At 44.4% G+C, this 15,448-nt stretch overlaps 1 protein-coding gene across 4 annotated transcripts in view; it reads left to right on the forward strand.

Moving 5' to 3' along the window:
- Window positions 1–743: 743 nt before the first annotated feature.
- The window catches only part of NHSL1 (NHS like 1), a 409,363-nt gene continuing 394,658 nt past the window's right edge, over window positions 744–15,448 (forward strand). For 2 of the 4 annotated variants that reach the window (XM_069234320.1, XM_069234325.1), the window contains exon 1: window positions 894–1,839. In XM_069234320.1, the coding sequence (XP_069090421.1) occupies window positions 1,572–1,839 (268 nt within the window). In that variant the 5' untranslated portion in view covers window positions 894–1,571. Of the gene's footprint in view, window positions 809–892; window positions 1,840–15,448 lie in introns of those variants that run through there. The other 2 variants (XM_069234321.1, XM_069234322.1) reach the window with 2 other exon arrangements.

Genomic DNA, 15,448 nt, shown 5'->3' on the forward strand with positions numbered 1-15,448 from the left:
AGACCCATTGCATTGCAAATGCTTGTTTTCCCTTGTTAAAATCTTTCTTAGCAAGAGTTTCACTTAATTAGTAACACTTTAACACTCGAATAAAGTAACAAACTACTGAAAAGTGACTAGTCAACTTTTGCAAAGGGCTTTCCACTGAACAGCAATACAGCACAGCCCTGTCAAGTTTCCGAGGTCCATGTGTAATGTGCTGCTTCGGTCCAGGGTTTTTCTTTGAATCCTGGAACTTGTCGTCTTGTTTATTACATTATAAAAGAAGACTACAAGTTCCAGAATTCAAAGGGAAAAAGCTGGCCAGAGAAGCACATCACGCATGAATCTGTGAAACTTGGCAGCTATGCGGACACGTTACAGTTTTCAGTAACTTTTGATCCGTTTGATCTAGAAACTATTTTTTGTGAAAAATCTGCAAATTATGCAGCAGATGACAGACAATTCGTTATTTTGCCAAAAGCGCAGCGAACACCGAATCGCATAATTCCAGCGGCCCTGCTGATGGCGCTGTTTAAGAATTTAAAATATAAATAGTGTCTCTCACGGGAAAACGGCAATCCACACAAATAAAATTCATTAAAGAAAACTCGACCACCGGTATTTGCGTTGTGAGGCAGTATGCCATTAAAACTTTGCCAGACCAAATCCCACACTGTCTCGTTGACTTTTTTCTTTCATCTCGCCTCTGGGTGAGCAAATCCTGGCTGATGCAGCTTTTTGAGGGGCGTTCCTGCTCCAGCACAGGTTTCCCCTGTGCTGCTGGGACTTGTGATCCTGGACAGGTTCCAGTTCACAGATGTGGCAGGTAGGTGGCGACTTCAACACATTTCGCGCATTTAATTTAAATCATTATTTGTGGTGTGCGCCCCCGCCCCCTCCCCTCCGGCGGGAGGGGAGAGCAGCCCCTGGAATCCGCAGGTGGTTGGGCCTACGGCATGTGTTTGTCTTTCTGTTCCCAAGTTTTCCCCAGTCTGGCTGTCAGCTCTCCCCCTCCCCCCTCAGAGGCAGTGTGAGTGGAGAGGCTTGCTGTTCTTTCGAGTTTTTTTTGACGAGAGGGCTGTCTGGGCTGTGCTCCTATGGCCAGGGGGTGGGGAGGAGAGAGGAGGCAGGCTTTCGCTTTCCTGTTTGAATTTGAACACACAAGGTAGCTGCAGACATCGGCACTGGGATTCTGTCAGCAACTTCCAACTTAACCCAGACAAAACTTCTGTGCGCAGTGCTCGGGAACTGTGGTCTTTCCTACGTGGGTTTGCCCACTGTGGCTTGTGAACACAGATTTATTAAACTAAAGCTCTTTTTTTTTTTTTTACAAAGATAAACTGTACTGCATACAAAGCATCGGTTTCCAGCCGCAGCACAAAACACATGCGAAGTGACAACAAACCCTGGGCTCCGCTTCCTGGATGTGAGGGAAACAAACCCGCAGGAAACCACCGGGCCTCAGAAGAGCTGCGGGACAGCACAAAGGACCCCTGGAAGTAGTGGGATTTTATTTCGGATTTTTCTGGTTTTCGCACATGGGGATGCGCTGTGGCCCCTGAAGGGTTCCTCGGGAGCCTGCCGCCCGGATGCCTTTCCACAAGCGGGCTGTGGGGCCCCGTGGCCCCAGCCCGGCGGTGCCCGGGGTGCCGGTGGGGTCGCTGCAGGAGGTGAGCGCCCGATCCCTGCTGCTGGTTCTGCGGCAGCTGTCCGAGCTCTCCCGCCAGGCTGGCAGCATCTTCGAGGAGCTAGAGGCGGAGGCGGGCGCGCTGTGCCTGCGGGGGGCCCGCCTGGAGCGCCGCCTCGGAGCCCTGCTGCACAGCACCCGCCGCCTGGACCACAGGAAGGTGCCTGTCCGTAAGTGATGCCTCTATCTGCATGTTTCCAAGTCTACACGTTGTCTTTGTGTGTGAAAACCTCCAAACGTAGAAACACGTGTTGAAACTCAGAAGAATTACTTGTAGTTTTATAGCTGTCAGACAGTGCTTCAAATGACACTTAATACATCTTTCAGGTTTTTCGCAGCGCCGACCACATCAGTGAGACGGCAGAGCTCTTTGTATGCATAAAGTTAAATATGTTGTAGCAGCTGTAGTGTAATAGGTACTTGAATGTACATCATACCCCTACGTGGAGCACGTTTTCGGGCTGGCAGTTTAAACTTGTATTTGTTTTGATGCTGTGTGCGTAATGTTTTGGGTTTGTGCGGGAGCGACCAGAAAGGTGAGCTTGTCTTGTGGTGCATCGCCTAGTAACAACAGTCATGGCCAGGGCCAATGGATTTACGCGAAACTGCTGGCGTTTTCCACATAATTAAATATTTACCACATAATCCACCACCTGCTGCATATTTTACAGATGTTAATAACAAATAGTTTAGTTGGAGGGGATCAAAAGTTATTAAAACCACACGTGTAGCCATGCAGAGGCAGGTCCTTTGCAAACGTTAACTGACCATCTTTCAATTGCTAAATGCTGTAGTTGGGTGTTAAACTTTTAATAATTAAGTTAACCGTAAGCCCCAATAGTGTTCAACAAATGACATAACGGTGAAGCAATATTGGCACAATTGTGCTAAATAACATCGCATAATATGGCTTTTCATGCTGTATAATTCATCCACACTGAAGGCGATGTATCACGGGGCTGTTCTTGGTCACAGAGGGCAATTTGCCCTTATGCATAAACACAATTCCCTCTAGATAGAGAATGGGTGAAGCTCTCTGATATATCAGGCCCTTAGATCCTTATTGTGGTCGCTGACCCAGAGAAGGCTTTATTGAGTTGTAATATTCTTTCTTTGACTGTGGGGGTACTTCTTAACAGGGCTGATGTATATTTGATGACACAGTGCTGGCAGTCCCTGCAGGACTGTCATGTTTTAACTAGACAGTAATGAAACTTCACCTCTGCACTTATATTGGACAGTACTGGCTTGTCTCAACAATGCTGCTGCACAGTTCATGGGCAATGCTGGGGCTTACCCGGTTGTCTGTTCTTCTAATTGACCTCTCTGGAAAAACCTGTATACGTTCAGAGGCCCGTGCTGACTTCTAGACTGTCAGGTATTGTGAAGAATTGTAGTAGGGCCGACAGATGGCCAACTGATGATGATCCCCCCCTGATTCTTCTTCCAGCTTGAGGTAGATCACTTTCTGAAATACCCATTGTTGTGACCTTTTACCATGTCAAGAGTCTTGAGTAGTTGTCTTACTCAGTGAGTGAGTCACCCACCACTTGTCCAGCTCACAATAGGATTCCCCAGAGTTCTTTCATGGCAGTTTCAGATAACTTTCTATGTATGCTATTTATAGTGTGTGGTAAGAGCCTGTTAAGTAGTGGGATCTCAGGGTTTTTGACAAGTTTGTCAGTTTTGGGCTGATATGCTAAAATCTTGCATTTTTATCTCAGAACAGAGTTCTCTGAGGTTAAAGATTGTTAATGTGCATTGTACCATCAAGGTTTACAAATAGGGGCTTACTTTTAAAGTTGAAGGCTAAACGTATGGAAGTGACCTAGAACAACCAACAAGGTCAGGCTGCCAAGGGAGGCTGCTAACACTGGGTGACTGACTGAGTGAGTGACCTGGTGAAGATTTCTAAATTCAGACATGGTCTCCAGAGCACTGGACGGATCAAGAAATATTAAATCTGAGGTCCTTGGGGCTAGACTGGTACACTGAGCTGGCCACACATCTAGACTGCTTGTGCTGAAAACCTGAGGTTTTCTCCACTTTGTCTCTGATTGAGAAGCATTAACTGCACCTATCTAAGTGCATTGGCTTTTGGTCTGTGTTACTTTTCACCGCCTAGAAGGCTTGTGACCTTTTCTTTTCCGGACTTGGCTACCTTAAACAAATCAGAAGCCCTTGTGAACGTTGTCGTTTTTTTTTTTTAACGAAGGCTGTTTTAAGATTGGTTGCTTCAAGAACCCAGGTTGCCCAGAACAAAAGTGACAGGGGAAGCTTTCTTAAGCCACAAGGATCTAGGATTAAAGCCTTGAATGTACACCAGGAGCCATATCTTTTAACCCCTCTGCATAACAGTCAAAGAGCAGTCCTCCTTCGTGGAACACTCACCTCAGTTTTTCCAGGTCACGGAGAAAAACCTGCTAAAGTTGTTTCAGCTGTTACTCTGACAGGGGAAACACATGCAGGTTGGATTCAGTTCAGTGTCTACAAAGTGATGCATTAATGGTCTCACCTAGTGAACAGTGTGTCCTCTGGTTCGCTGCAGGTGAAGTACTAAGTTTAAAGGTTTTATCTATGTCCAGTCCTGGGAGATCACCTATTGAGCAGGCTAGAGGCCACTTATCTACCTTCAACCTCAGTGATAGGTAAAGAATTAGGAGGCGATAAAAGGGCAGTTTTTATTTGCTCTGTGAATCCTTACATGAGAACCTTTTTGCACCAGGTTCAAACTCTTTTTCCTACCGTACCTGGAGTTCACCCACCTCGGGGACAAAAAATGCTGCCCTGACAGCTGCGAGGGTGTTGAAAGTGTAATTTTTGATGTTCCTGCCTGAGTCGCTTATTTATAGTTAGTTATTCTGTCTAATAATCGGAAGTGATTTAATGGATGTAGGTGCCCGGATTACCAAATTACCAAGCCAGCCACGCCTCTTCCGGCACTAGCCGCAAAGGGCTGTGCCAAACTGACATTCTTGACTCCTTGAAGTTAATGTTGGGTTCTGAGTTGCTGCAGTTGTTGACTTTATTTGTTAAACTGCTTTGGTTGGCAACTGAACGTTTTTGCAGAAGAGAACTGGGGAGGGCTTAGACAGGTACCGGGTGTCACTCTGACACTGAGTATTTGCTTGCCCTCCAAGTGGTGTTTGACAGAATGCACACGAGTTGGAATCCTTACACACTTTTTTGTTGAAAACAGAGAATTTGTTTGAGGAAAAATAAATAAAATATAAAGGCAGACAAAGATGCCAGCACATCCTGCCAGCCAGTTCCTGCCCACTTTTCTCATGTAAGCCTTAGAAAGTTTCCACCTTCCTTACTCATATCTTTAATAATGCTTTGTACCTGTCACAGGCCTGTTTGAATTAATTTGCTGACTACCCCTGTCATAGTTAAATTGAGAGGTTGTCCCAAAGAGTCATTCTGCTTTTTGGGAAAGAATACTTTTCCTACCCCCTTTGACCCTTCGCCCAACTTTTAATCTTGTACCATAACATTTGTTTTCAGCAGAAAAAGATAGAATGTTGCATTGTGTTTAATTTATTTCGAAACTGAATATCCTTAAAAACTGGATTTCCTTCTTAGGATAGATCTGGCTTGGATCTTCTAGAACTGGATTCTAATTTCTGCTTCCACACATGTCTAAAATATCTTGTCATATTTGGTGAATCGCTTCCTGTCCAAATTGGCTGCACCCCTTGTCCATCCTCATCACTCGCTGGTTTCTCTGGTTTAGTGTCGGCTGTGCCCTACAAACCGAATACTGAACTACCACTGCATCTCAGTTTACGTGCTTCTTCTGCAAAGGCTTCTCTTGAAAGGGCGTCCTTTCTCCCTGGAGTAATTGTTGTGTTATATAAAATGCCTAAAATAAAATCACATTTTCCCAATGATCTCTGTTTGGACTATTGGGACCATTTTCTGAATTATCATTTAAAATACATTTTTTTCCTGCTGCCCCCCTGGCATGTCAATCTTGTTTAGCCACTTTCAGGTCACCCACTATACTTCTGTGTCCCTACATCCTCTATACCATCCTCCTAAAATACCTTTGCTGAGCTTATCCCACATCCCCTTTGCCCTTCTAGGCTTTATGCTTTTCTTTGACATAAATAGGTTTCAACTTCTTTTGAAGACCCCACCACATGTACACTTTATTGCAGAAGGATCACAGTTGACAACCATATTACCCAGTGGCTATAGAAGCACGAAGTGCAGTAGGATGTGCCAACTTGATGACAGGATGAATGAGGGTTTTTTTGGTAACCACTAAGAAGCGAAGGACCATCAGGTGTTTATTTTGTGTTACATGAAGCATTTTTTGAATAGCACAACCTTTGCCAGTTCATTGGCCCCTTAGACCTTTCAGTTCTTGGGAGCAAAATGGTCCCTTTGAGGGTGAGTTTACCAGACAGAAGGATTTGCTGCTGAGGAGTAGACATTCAGCCTTCTGCTGACCAGAGAATGGGTGGACCCAGTGGGCTGTATGCTGAGAGTTGAGTTTGTCGTCGTGATTGGATGCAGAAAGGGCCTGCAGATGCATCAGACAAAAGTGGCAGAACTCTAACGCCACTGAGACAAATATTTTTTTTTTTCTCTTGGGTTACCCCTCTTTGGTTCTCTGTGGAGGGGTTAGTCTCCTATAGCTCTCCACCTTACTCATGTCTGTTGTGGCAGTGTTGTCTTGTGCTAGTGATGCTTCTTGTGCGGCTCCAAATGGCCTATTCCGCTGCATATCCAACACTTTGTAGTCTAGTGTTAGAGAATCACCTTTTTCAAATCTGGGGTGCATTAGACTTGTCTAGGTTCTAATGGACCTAGACGATAGAGATTTCTCGATTCCCTATAGTTGGTGCATGTCTGCCGTCTTTTCTTATCTTGTTTCTGTGGTTCTCGAGGATATTGTCCTTTTTAATCCTTGTGACTAATATTTCCTTGGCTAATGTCAATCAGTATGTGAACCTTGCTAGCCACCTCATTCCCCAGTGCCTCCAAAGTGTCCTCCCAGAGTCAGGGTCTGTGGGGTTTCCTTTCCACAAGTCTCAATATTCCCTGGGCCTTGAGACAGCCTTTTCTGGAGGCTATTGGTGTGCCCTGCACCCATGTTCGCTTGTTCTTTTTTCAAGCACTTTTCATCAGAGTCATTGTCTCTGGCCTTCGGCTTCTTCAAGTCTCTCAATTCTCTGAGAGACAGGACTGCCTGTGCTTGAAGCTCTCTGTCCCATTAAATGAACAGAAACGTTTGCTTTCATAAACATCTGGGCTCTAATATTTATTTTTTCATTTACTGTATTTGTAGAGTGCACTAATACCTTGTTGATGGGTGTCATGCCCCTAAAGAACAGGTACTGACGCTGAGCTACAGCGAAAGAGGAGAAAAAATACAGACCTAATGAATAGGAGAAGAAAGTTTTTTTAATTGATCCCTGAAGCTAACCAGACGGAAATTAGATCTTAGGCCAGGAGTAAGGGAGTTCTCAGTGTTGGCCATGAGTCCTGGAAGAGGTCTGTGATGATGTGGAACTGAATGTAATGATCTGGAGTGATTAAGCGAAACATACGGATCTGAGGCATACCGCAGAAAGAGCTTGCGTAAATAAAGCTGAGACAATGCATAGAGTGCTTTATGACAATGGCATAGAGGTTTGAATAGCCACATTCTACGAGTGGCTAGCCAATGAAGAAAGGCCATGTGAGATCTCTTGTTCAGCCTTTTTGAGAATGAGCTGTGCCGGATATGCTGGAGTCTGCATTTAAAGTAAGTAGGCAAGCGGAGTTAAAGAGAAATACGGTAGTCCAGCCTTGATAATGTCAACAACTGCACTACAACTTTCCCGTGGCTGGAGGGCAAGAGAAGAATACATTGCTTTATGGTGCTTAGCATGAAGAAACAAGTGAAGGAGAGCTTCTCACCTTTAGCTTTTGAGAGTCAAACAGGATACCTCATTTTGCCTCTGTGAGATCCGAAAAGCACTGCTGAGGATTGGCACCTGTCTGTTGAGTTCAGTGCAAGTTTGCAGTGAAAAGGCAAAGCAGGCCACCTGAGATGTTTGTTTTGTGTGCATCAGCTGGCATTAGGCATATGCATATCATTTGCCCGTTTTATTTAGTGCTTTCTTGTCTTAAGCCGATGCACGCTGTCAGCTCGCGCTTTGAAACAGGGATTTTTTTTCCTGAAATGTCTGTGTACGCTTGCCTCATAAGCCCAGACTTATAGCTGAGTCTCCAATTTCCACATTCCAGTGTATATTTCAAGTAAAGTCTTAAAGTGCCTCTGATGCTAGAAAACTACAGCTTTCGCTGTTGCTAGGTCTGTAGAGCTGATCACTCGGTGGTAAAGTTACTGTGAACATGTGCACGTTCTGGTGCAGCCGCTGCATGTGACTTTGCACAATGTTACATTTTACAAAATAGCTCCTTTGGCAGTGACCTTGAGCAGTGCCGCTACTCTGTAATTTGAGCGTGTCGCAGCAATGTATTATAGATCTTATTCACAAAGACTTACAAACATACTAAATATTGCTAAGAATACAGCACTTAGGTGGTTATTCCAACTTTGGAGGAGGTGGTAATCCGTCCCAAATGTGACGGATTTACCACCAGCCGTATTACGAGTTCCATAGGATATAATGGACTCGTAATACGGCTGGTGGTATATCCGTCACTTTACCGTCACTTTTGGGACGGATTACCACTTCCTCCAAAGTTGGAATAACCCCCTTAGTCTCGAGTACCACTGCAGGTGACATTTTCCACTTCCGGTATGCTGTCATTCATTTGGGGTATAAAACTAAGGGCCTTGAGAAAATCTCAATTAAAAACTTTCTTCGGCAAAGCCAGTAGGTCTCACCTTTGGGACTTATTGGCTTTGACCATGTCTTTTTAGCCATGCAGTACAGCATGTCTAGTAGGACTTGAGTGGGGGAGGAGTAACATTGAGGGCAGGGGAGGAAAACGTGAGCGAGAGACAACAACATGGAGCTGGGGTTGTGGGGAGAAGCACATCAGCAAGAGAGCAAAGGTTAAGAGAGAAGCACATAGTTGAAACAGCGGAACACGAGTACAGGTCGGGGAGAGAAGCACAGGAGGGAGTTAGCTGGAAAACACATGCTGTCTTGTGGAGTACTGAAGTGAAAAGAAAAAAGTTGTTTCCTAAAAGTGAGCAGTGGAAGAACATAAGTGAAGAGGATATGCTACAGGGGAGGGGCAGGCACAAGATGGAAAAGGTAAGCCATCGTGTAAGAAGCGAGCACATGAAGTGTCAATAATGCCAACCAATGGTTAATAACGGGCAGGCTTTAAGCCTACAATAGTTCTTCCCCTATCAGTTTAGAAAGCTATATAAACTATGATACTCTAATTTACACTCGGGTGACTGTGGCTAGGGCCAACAGTATGCAAAGTCCCCAGACTTGGTTTGACAATCACTAACAAAATTAATGTTGCTAAATTCATTGAAGGAGCCAAATCAGCTACAGTGGGCTGACATTCTATCGCCATAAAAGGGCTCTGAAAATGTCAATGATAGTAAGGTACAGGAAGCTTTCAGCCCAGAAGAGGCAAATACACAGTCATTAGCCTTGTTTGTGACTTTGACCATACATGCTTAGCTCGCTATAATGCCAGATTCTTTTTTTTTTTTCATTGCCATTAACGTCTTCCTTGCAATTACATTGTGGTGTCATAGGTATCTCAGAATCTTCCCGCAATCGATCGAACCAAAGGTAACTCAGTGACGATTGTAGCACTGTGGACTCCTCCTGTGTGCACCCATTTGCCATGGGGTCCCTAATTAAAGAGAATATACAGCACAGGAAAGGATCTGGGGTGGCATATATTTGAGGTACCTGATGATTCCTTAAGGGCTCAAACTAGTGGTTACAATTAAAAATATACATATCACATTGACTACCCATTTTCAATAAAAGTTGTGATAAAATGGAAATAAAGTGTGTGCCAAAATGAGTTTTAAATATTCTAAGTCCACACAATCTTTGAATTTGGTGGTTATTTGTATATGTTGAGTAGCCATTTTTTATCATGTCCTTTTGATTTTCGCTTTTTTTTTTATGCCCATTTGATTCCTTATGAGAAAATGTATTAGCCCAGGGTTGCCAGTATAGGTCCAGGAGCGCCAGTCTATTTCATATTTACAGAGTAATCATGGACTGTGTAAATTATTTGTGTATTGATTTATTGACTATACATTTTAGCCTTTGTTGATATCCTGAAATAAATTTTGACGAGCCCCCAACCCTCTTCGACCTACATTAGAAAGTCCTGCATTTATCTCTGAGGGGCATCTTTATGCATAACCCAGAACATTTAGGACGGATCTGGGTAGTGGAAACACTTCTTCCAGTTGGAAGGACACTTTAATCTTGTGATTAACTATGGCGAATACACAGTCTCACATTGTGCACCTGTGTATACCTATGCCTTCATTGGTTGACTTTTGCCAAATAACAGAAACATATATATATTTTTTAAACTGAAACAACTAATTTGGCTGAACTAGTTTCCGACCAATTTTAGACCTGGCCTTTGAGACAACTTAAGTTTTCCTTCCAGACTATTAAAATATGTACTTATAAAGTGTTTAAGTGACATAGAAATATTATAGCCGGGTGAAACTTGTGTTCTTTTTCTTAAGTGGTTATTTATTCATGTCTCCTACACACATGATAATAATCAAATGCACGCAACCGAAAATGCTGTTACTTAAAAATAAATTATTAACAAAATAACCACATCAGCGACTGCTGTTTAAATTTAAAAATGAAATGCAAGCATATGGCTGCCAGATTTGGATTGTGACATGTTTTCTCTCTGTTCCTTTTCGAGCTGCATGCTTGCATTGAAAAAATAATAACTATTATGTAAGCCAGCCAAGGACATGGCTATTGACTATGCCAGTGCTTCTTTTAACTTGTTGTGAAGTTGCACGTTTCTCCCATTTGTCGGCTCCAAGTGCTTCATCCGTCCGTTTGTCTACCGTATTTGACAAAAACCGAGTGCAGGGGTGTCTGTTCTTCTTACCGATGCTGTTAATTAAACTGTCAATTTGTTTTCTGAGCCTATGCCCGGCTTTAAAGGAGCCGCTATTTGAAAAGCACTGACCGAGTTGTCACTTCTTAAGTTGCCCCGGAAGCACTGAGGCTACTTCTGCAGTGAGGTGAAAGGGGCGGGATGTTCTGGGGTCCCCAGTGAAGAGCTCTGAACAAAGGGTGGCAGTTTGTTAAACAAACCTGACCTGTTGCCAACACCCGCTATTTCACGCCTTCTCATTGTAAAATGGCAGATTTACGGGGCACCGAATCGGCCACTCTTGCTTCTTCTTCTAGCCGCTATGTAGGGTGACCAGATTTTGTGGAGCAAAAACCGGGACCGGACAGACGTAAAAGAAGGACTAAAGACTTTACTCTCACTTTAAAATCTGGCCTGTCCCGTTTTTTTGCGTGACTTTGTGAATGTGTGCCTATACGTGTGTGTGTGTGTGTGTGTGTGTGTGTGTGTATATGTGTAAATATATACACACACACACACACACACACTTACAAGACTACATATAGGAATAACTATGGCTTGACCTCCCACCCTGCACCCACAACCCGCCCCCACCCATCGCTCTCTGCTCTCCAATTGTCTCTCTGCTAGGAACAGACAGGGGCCTGTGTTGCCTGACAGTAACAGATAAATTACTTTAATTATTTTATACTTTGTCGGCGTCTTTAACTTGTGCTTCCCTAGATGTTCTGACCTCTGTCCAAAAACCGGGACATTTATTTAATAATCTGACCTTTGTCCAAAAAACCGGGACATTTATTTAAGATAAAGAGAAGTGTCAGGACACCGGGAAAGTCCTCTAAAAGCTGGGACTGTCCGGGGAAATCCGGGACGTCTGGTCACCCTAAATTGTAGTACCACTGAGTCAGTGCAGAGCCTCTTTGACATAGTAGAGGCGTGCAGGAGGCTGCCCATTCGGTTTTATCTGCAAAACCAGACGTTCCATAGCCACATCTATGAAACGAGGGCGGGGACATCACGACACCAACTTTAAGTAGGCAGCACCATTTTAAAGGCACACACTGCTTCTGAGTCTCATTGATTAAGTTGGCAGGTGTTAGCCATAAGCGCCAAGAAACCTCTGGTGGACAAGCGCTTTATAAAACCCTGTAACCTAAATAGTCTCTCTTTACAAAGGCCTGTGGCAGGAACGTTCTGTGACTGTATTATATAGCTTTCGGCTGCTGTTGCTAAACTTCAAGTCACAGGGTCGCTTCGGTTTAGTTTGCAGGCCCTCGCGTAGGTGGTACACGGCTCTTTGCTTATGTTTTTGCGGGGATAATTTAGATTGGTTCCCGCTTTGGGGAAGGGTTGGCATCAAGCATTACCGTACGTTATCTCGTCATTACAGGGATCACAAGAAATGAGTGTAGGTACCACGCAGTTAGTGAGGTGGTTGTTGGTGTCCTGCCAACGCTTGCCGTTCTTTGTGCAGTTTTGCCTGTGCGAATGTCTTTGCTTTGCCAGCCAGGGCGGACAACCAAAACACAGGGAAACATTTTCTTGGGACCCACAGCATATGCAAATGTTAGATAAGCCTACATGCAAAACATTTTTCCTCTGCGTTTTAGTTTATTTTTAGGTGTTGTGGTAATGGCACAGTTTGTGTTTTCACTGGCAAGTGGCACAACACTTTTTTTTTCTTACGCTCTTTTTCTAACGTCTCTTGTTAATCTCTGTCCAGGAGCCTGGTCAACCCACCATTGTGGGTCACGCTGCACCATGTGGGATTTGGTTGTTGATGTTTTGAATGTATGACCATGAAGGGTATTCTTGATTTGGGCTTTCTAGACAGGTTCTCTTTTACAGGCCTGTCTTTCCTCCTGTTCTTGTGTGCTTGAGCTCAGGCTGGCTTTAAACAGAGAACCGCGGGGTGAAATTGAGCATATGATATGAGCAATCACAAAAAGTTGTAACTGCTAGAAAAAGGACAGTTTTACTCTGAATTCAGGTATAACACACGTTTCCTTAATTGTTTTAACTTTAGTGTTTGTTGCAAACAAGTTTTGATCTCACCGAGCAGCTTCATACTTCCTGGCTCTTTTTTTCCTCTTATACAAATTCATCACTATTTCTCCATCACAGTGCTGTTTGAAATTTGCTTAAATAGTCATATTTAATGTTGTTGGGTCAGTAGGGATGGTGAGTTGGGGATAAGCAACAACAAATCGAAGGTGTTTCTCACCTTTTGAGATATAGTGTGTTGTGTTCCGGGATCTGGCGGTGCTTTGTTCATTTATGTCTTTGAGCATCTCTTCCCTTCCCTGCTGCATTATTTATCTCTGTTAACCTGCTTTGGTGGGTAGTTTCTGGTCTTGCGGTTGACCTCACTTCTTGTGTCCATGAATGTAGATGACCCTCATATATCCAGCCCTTTGTAATCCCTTTGCCACTTTGACTGGGAAATTTTGCTGTGAAGTTTTCCCTTGACTCATCTGTCCTTCTATTCAAATGTATGTGGTCAAACACCAGTGTCCCCTTCAACCGCACTTGACCTATACTCCTATAGGTAGCTCCTGCATGTTTCCTTTAAGCCTATTGAGTGCACCAAGGTAGCCACTAGTTCTTAACTTTACTCAAAGTTCTCGGTGTTGGAATTCTTGGGCTTAGTCATGGAACTTGTGGTTGAAACTATCTGCTGTGTTGGCAGGGTGCCTATGGGCTCTTTCAAGAACGTCTTGTTTCTAGAACCGCCAACTCTGTTCACTGATGGGCTGTACTGCCGTGTTCATGAGATGTCGTACACTTCTTTTTGTGCCTGAGGTGGCGTTGGGAATGCCATAGGCGCCAAGAGATAAATTTACCTTTCCATTAATACTAAACATGTCATCTTAAGGTGGTGAAAAGTTTAAAATTCAATAATTTTTTTGCCTATTTTCTAAACCTGTGCTTGTATTGTATTTAATTTCTAAATATTCTATAGAGAAATATGGACATGTTTGGTATTGAGTGGACCTTTTTGACATTTCATTGTTTGTTCTCGACTTTTAACTTTTTCGTATTTTATCTTTAAGCATTGTTAATTCAAATTGTATTTCAAATGAGATGGAATAATGCAAACTGTGAGCCCCAATTTTATGCTTCTTTGGGTTTGCATTCCCGGGTTCATGCCTGTACGTAGCTTTCCCCAGGCCCAGAAGTTGATAGAACCAACTGGCTGTGTCGTAGGCGAGATTCCATGCATTCCTTAATAATCAGAATGCAGGGTACTAGGTCTGACACAGAAAACCGTTCCTTCAAAGCTTCCTGAACTCTACTGGGTAGTTTAAGGGAGGAGGCGAGAAGTTGCTGATGGGAAGTAGTAGGAAGGCTGAGGCTGGTACAGGTGATCTTTGCAGATTTCTTCCACCCTTGGAGTGTTAAGCGTGTATGGCAGAGTCAGAGGCCATGCATCTTGAGTAGGGGAATTCTGTTGCTGAGTACAAATGGTCTGTGCACTCCTCCAGTCTTGTCACAAGGCCTTCTCTGTCGATTGCAAGGCTCCTTCTCGGGCAGCAGCTTTGACTGAAAATATGTAGATTCCTCCCAGGCAGGACAGATGTGAGGAGCGGGGCTGGTCCTGTTGCTGTTCTTGCGTGCTTCCATTGTGTCACGAACATCTGAAAACCACATTTATGAAAATACTCACACACAATGCGGCGGCGGAGGGAGGTATTGGACTTTCAATCTGTGAGTTGTGTTGTAGACTTCGATCTGGGTGCAGCAGTGCTGTATACATTGTTAGTTCATTCGAAGCATGCAGAAACCCCCCAGATAAGGAGTCCAGGGAATGGGGCTCCTTTGGATAAGGGGGGCCTCTACAGGTCCCAAGACTTAGGAGGAACAGTCGGGTGAGAACTGCAGGGCTGGGCAGCTGCTGCAAACAGCTTTGGGATTCCATCCCTGCTCCTCGGATAAATTCTCAATCGCGGGGCACCTCCTTTTTTTAACCTAATCTGAGTTACCGTAGACAACTTCCGGTGCCCACTAAAGGCCAGGTAAAATGGGAATGGGAATGAGGGCTACAGCCGGCCCTCAGCAGTGACAAAACCAAACTGCACAGCCGGAGGAAATCACCATCGGAAGTCGTTTTTCCTCACCCTGGAAGCGCACATTTCTATTTTGAGCTCTGTCCTCCCCCGAGGAAGGAAGATGTTCAAGGGGGCCCGGGTCCTGCCACAATGTGCTCCAAATGTAACCGAGATTAGTTTATTTTTCAGACCTCCGCCCATACTGGAGTTTATTTGACATCCTGCCTTCGGGACACTCACGGCTTTTCAACTAGGTAGGCCTCAGCTGTTTCCCTACATTATAGGGTGGATTTTTCTGGGAATCTGTGGGCATACCCTGTATAAACGTGAGTTGTTGTTTGCCATCACAAATGCAAACCTGGCAGCGTTTCCATTGTTGGGCAGCGCCACACCGCTATTTCCCACGTCAGCGGCCTTTTGTGCCCGGGACAGCTGCTCATTACGGTTTTGTGAAAGCCCCTCTCTTTGTTTCCCTTACATTTTACTCAGCTGTTTTATAGGTCGCCGAGCAGCTGCTCCGGGCGTCTTGTACACCTTGTCAGTCCCTGCTAACCTGATGCAAAAAGTGCTTGTCGTGTCACGTGGCTGGGTGTGTCGGCGTTTGGTGTCTGTGTTTTTGCAAGCGTGGGGCGTCAGTTGCAGCTCCAGAATGCGTGACTGTATTTAAGACAGTGGATCCAGTTAGTTCAGGAAGTGCCTCGTG

The sequence above is a fragment of the Pleurodeles waltl genome, chromosome 5 (assembly GCF_031143425.1).
Source record: "Pleurodeles waltl isolate 20211129_DDA chromosome 5, aPleWal1.hap1.20221129, whole genome shotgun sequence".
Taxonomy (NCBI): Eukaryota; Metazoa; Chordata; class Amphibia; order Caudata; family Salamandridae; genus Pleurodeles; species Pleurodeles waltl.